This window comes from Pagrus major, chromosome 2 (genome assembly GCF_040436345.1).
Source record: "Pagrus major chromosome 2, Pma_NU_1.0".
Taxonomy (NCBI): domain Eukaryota; kingdom Metazoa; phylum Chordata; class Actinopteri; order Spariformes; family Sparidae; genus Pagrus; species Pagrus major.
In genome coordinates, this window is record NC_133216.1 from 1,269,121 (window position 1) to 1,274,120 (window position 5,000).

At 49.8% G+C, this 5,000-nt stretch overlaps 1 protein-coding gene across 1 annotated transcript in view; it reads right to left on the reverse strand.

The window, feature by feature from the left end:
• The window catches only part of ltbp4 (latent transforming growth factor beta binding protein 4), a 43,173-nt gene that overhangs the window by 15,301 nt on the left and 22,872 nt on the right, over positions 1-5,000 (reverse strand). The window contains 11 exon segments of the mRNA XM_073482069.1: positions 1-35; positions 210-323; positions 509-628; positions 727-840; positions 927-1,052; positions 1,526-1,657; positions 2,294-2,455; positions 2,546-3,094; positions 3,219-3,323; positions 3,326-3,355; positions 3,509-3,685. The exon segment at positions 1-35 is cut by the window's left edge and continues 85 nt beyond it. Coding sequence (XP_073338170.1) covers positions 1-35; positions 210-323; positions 509-628; positions 727-840; positions 927-1,052; positions 1,526-1,657; positions 2,294-2,455; positions 2,546-3,094; positions 3,219-3,323; positions 3,326-3,355; positions 3,509-3,685 — 1,664 coding nt within the window.

A 5,000-nucleotide genomic window follows, 5' to 3' on the forward strand; every position in this document is an offset into this window, starting at 1 on the left:
GGGACACTGAGACGGCTCTGCACACTCATCTACATCTGCACACACACACACGCACACACACACACACACATGCACGCACACACACAGCAGCGGGTTGTTAGCTTAGCTTAGCTTAGCTTAGCTTAACTTAAAGAAACAGAGGTAAACAGCGAGCCTGGCTCCCTCCACATGTAACGAGTACAGTATCTGAGTACTTCCTTCCACTTTACCTGTACAGGTGTTGTTCTGGAGCTTGTAACCATGGCGGCAGACACAGCGGTAGCTCCCAGGTGTGTTTTCACAGCGACCGTTGGTGCAGGGAGCCTGGCGACACTCATCGATGTCTGCAGACCATCACAACAACATGAGGATGAGACTCAGCGGAAGATCGTAACAAAATCTCACTTTCTCATCTGCCGAGTCATCTGCATAACTCATTTCAGGTAGCTAGCAGAAGAAGCCGCAGTGCTACAACATTCATGTAGAATTAGTGTCGTCTCCGTGTTTGTGGATGGACAGGTGTGCTTACCTGCACACAGCCTGTTGAGCAGTCTGTATCCAGGCTGACAGGAGACGCAGCGGTACGAGCCCTGACTGTTGACACACTGCTGACCGGGACACTGCAGAGGGTCCTCACACTCATCCACATCTGAAACACACACGCGCTTATCAGACGGTCCACCGGGTCGCTTTTCTAACAACAATCCTGCAGTCTGCTGGAGGCTCCGGTTCAACCCGCGTCTTTACCTGTGCAGGTGTTGCCGCTGAGCCTGTAACCAAGGCGACAGACACACCTGTAGCTGCCCGGCGTGTTGTCACAGCGACCGTTGCTGCAGGGATTCTGCTGGCACTCGTCGACGTCTGAGGACGAGACAGAGCGATGACAGATGTTTGTTTGTGTGAAGCAGCACAAACAAACAAACAAACAAACAGGAAGTAGACGTCACCTTGGCAGCTGGTCTGTTGGCTGTCGCTCCTGTATCCAGACGGACACACACACCTGTAGCTTCCCATAGTGTTCACACACTCTCCCACTGAACACACACCTGGAGACTGCACACACTCATTCACATCTACACACACACACACACACGCACAACTTTTTACTGAAGTCTGAAGTTTCCATTTTGTTTCCGTCTCGTCTTCTACAGTAAACACTCGATCATATCAAACAAAAATATCAAAAGATTATCAAACAAAAATATCAGTAAAATATTAGTACAACATTTTAAGAAATAGCAGAAAATATCCCAAAATTATAATATATCTTTAAATAAATCTGGAGATAAATTAATAAAGTTTCTGAAAACATATCTTATGTAGTGACATAAGTAAAGTTTATAAAACATATACAGCAGATTAATCAGGATCATTTTTCACTTTGAACTTTTTTATTATTTGTTCTTTTCTTAAGTTCGAAAAACTGAAAAATAAATTAAAGTGCAACACAAACGTCTGAACAAACTCTTAGTGAAGCTCTGTGTGTGTGTGTGTGTGTGTGTGTGTGTGTGTGTGTGTGTGTGTGTGTGTGTGTGTGTGTGCTCACCTTGGCAGTACGTGCGCTGAGTGTTGGGCTGGTATCCCTGATCACACACACAGGTGTGTTTTCCACCCGGCAGATCCACACAGCGGCCACGCCCACAAACACCTGGTCTGCTCTCACACACACCTCGCACTGCTGCACACACACACACACACACACACACACACACACACACACACACACACACACACACACACACACACTCTTTACTAATTGTATTTGTCCTTGTGTTTAAAACTTCATGTCATGATCTCAGGTTTCAGCTGGGGGTGTTTTCCATCAGCTGCTGTTATTGTTTCCAGCGGTTCTGTGATCCGACTCTGTGTTTGGATGTTGGGTCACATTAACATTCTGGTGCCTGACGACCAAAGTGGTGTTTCTAATCAACTCTCTGCAGGAATCGAACACTTTGATGTGAAATCTTCCTTTAAGACACAAAACTGGGGTCAAAGAACATGTTGGTGTTTGTTTACAGACAGTGAACTGTGTCCATGTGTGGACGGCAGGTGTGTGTGTGTGTGTGTGTGTGTGTGTGTGTCTCCAGTAACTGAGCACAGATGAAGGCCTCCTCAGAGTTTAAATGATATTAGACATCAGAACAGAACGTGTCCTGGTGGTCCGGAGGCTGAGTCGAACACACGCTGACTTCAATGTTCTCAGTTTGTTCTTCTGGGTCGTTTTCAACACAACCAGCTGTTTTTACATTTACAGTTATAAGTTATGTTTCAGTGGTGACGACTGTGTGTTCTGTCCGTGTCTGATGGTACTCACTCTGGGCTCGGCTCGTCGGGCTGACAGCAGGTCTGTTCTGAGGAGGAGGAGGAGGAGGAGGGAGTCCTCCGCTGGGCCTCGACCCACGCTCAGGGCTCTGCGGCTGGGCTGGAGCGGAGAAAGAGTCCCCTCTAGCTGCCGGCTGAGAGGAGGACCGACCGCCTGCTGAGGAGCGGAGCGGGTCAGAGTCAGAACAGAAATATTAAAAGTGAGCTGACTGAAAGTGAAGCAGTATTTCAGAACTTGTGTTACCTTGACTTCCTGTGGACGGAGGCTGTGGTCTCGGTTGTGAGGGAGCAGGGTCAGGCCGGATCTGCTGGGCCCCGGGTCTGTCTGGAGTCTGGGGTTTGTCCTGGGTGGTTGTGGTTCCAGTGCTGCCGGGCTGGACGGGCCTGAAGGCAGGAGGGACGTCTGGGCGGGGCAGAGGCGGAGCCTGAGGCCGGGATGGGGCCTGAGGCTGGGATGGATCCTGAGGCCGGGATGGATCCTGAGGCCGGGATGGAGCCTGAGGCTGAACCTGAGGCCGGGATGGAGCCTGAGGCTGAACCTGAGGCCGGGATGGAGCCTGAGGCTGAGGCTGAGGCCGGGGTAAAGGCTGGGGTGCGCTGGGTCTGGTGTAGGTGCTACTGGTACCAACTGACCCAGCTCTGGATCCGACACCTGAAGCAGAGCTCAGTGAAGTACTCGCTCCAGAAGCAGTCGCTCCAGAAGAAGAGGGTTTCTGTTGAGACCTGGAGGCTCCGCTGCTGCTGCTGGACCCAGAACCTGGACCTGAACCTGGACCTGAACCTGGACCTGAACCTGAGGAGGGAGGGAGGAAGGGATGCTCTAGTTGCTGTAAGACCAAATAACATACAGCTGGGGTTGTTCTGATTGGGCCACGAGCAGACAGTAACCAGGATGTTCTAGATTGATCTAAAGGTACCCTGGTTATCCGGGTTGCCGTGGGTTACCACCGTAGCTCCTCGGTCCCCCAGCTGCTCGTTGGCTCTCTGGTTGAACTTCAGGGTTGAAGCTGAGTACTGATACCAGGACCGGCCGGACAGATCTCCTTAAAGGCCACTGGAGGAGACAGAACAGATCCAGCAGGGTTAGAAACACCAGAACATTACTCCTGTTTAAAGTTTAAAGTTCTGCTGCAGCCTCGAGGTGTTCTGTTATCAGCTGGGTCGTTTGCCACTGAGCCGACCAGCAGTTCATTCTCTGGTGACCAACCTGAACCGAAGTAGGGGCACCTCTGGCAGTCGGGTCCCCAGGCCTTTCCCACTCGGCTGCAGCAGCAGATCTGCTTGGTGATGTTCCTGAGGATGGGCAGGGAGCAGGAGGACGGACCCTGACCAGAACCCAGGACCCGGTAACACTGACCCTTCTCTTCTGATATCACACTCTGGGCTGAGGAGGACACACAGGAGGACAGGGACGAGTTACAAAGACGTCCTGGAGCTCAACTTGGAGTCCGAACAGACTTCAGGCCGATGGCAGCAGCAGAGCCTGCATGCAGAATCATCATGCTGTCGCCCCCCCGGGTCAAACAGGACCGCCTCGACAGAGACTCGACACAAAGCAAGCAAGCCATGACGTCACAGCCTCAGACGTCTCTGTGGTTCGATTGGACATGAGGAGCAGAGCGCTCCACCATGAAGCTGAAGGTGCCGTATGACATTTCCAAGAGTCCCATCGAGAACCCGGATCAGAGCCGACATCACACATTAAAGCTTACAGACATGAGAACTGAGACAAACAGCCAAGACAACGTTAGAACCAGACGGGTTTACTCGGGCCGGCCCGGACCGACCGACACTGCCTCCGAGAAATTACATTTACATACAAAACACAAACTAAGTATTCAAAGTGTTCCGGGTGAAAAATGATCCAATTAGGAACAAAAGAGCATTTAACTTTTAAATACACAGATTCAGATATAAATTAAGTGTCAACAACAATAATTAATTAATAAATAAAATAAATTAAAAAAAGTTTTGTTTACTCAAAATCAGAAAGATTACAGATCGACAAAGTCGACACAGATTTACATTATTAACGTTTTTACATTTTATTGAGAGAAAACTGAAAAAATGTAATTTCTCGGAGGCGAAGTACACACACAAACACACAAACACACACACACACACACACACACACACACACACACACACACACACACACACACACACTGGACTCTATCTTACACTCGGTGCACAGCGAGTCTCGTCGGTAGTTTCCGGCGGACGCAGGGCGCCGCTGGGTGTGTTGGTCTCACAGTGAGGTGTGTTCAGGTGCACTGATGGAGGTCTGGTGTCTGTATTTGGTATCTTGAGGCAGCAGAAAGCGACAGACCAACAAAAAGCTGGTCTGAAGTCTGTTTCCTGCCACTTAAAGACGCATTATTCAGACAGTAAGATGCTTCTTAAAACTCTCCAAAGGAAACAGAATCAAACTTTTAGTTTCTGAAATGAAGATGTTTAGATGTGAGGATTTATCCGGACAGCTGCTTCACTCCAGATGTTTCAAGGTACGAATCTGGACTCTGGACTCAGAGTTGTTGATGGGACAGATGATTGTGAGGCGGCGGGGAGGAGGATCACCTCCCCGTCCCTCAGCGAAGACGAGTGCCACTGTTTAATATGCGTCAGGTCCCGGCTCACCTGGCTCTTAAAGGGACACGACACTTGGACTGGTTTAATTTATGATCGGCCCAAAACACACC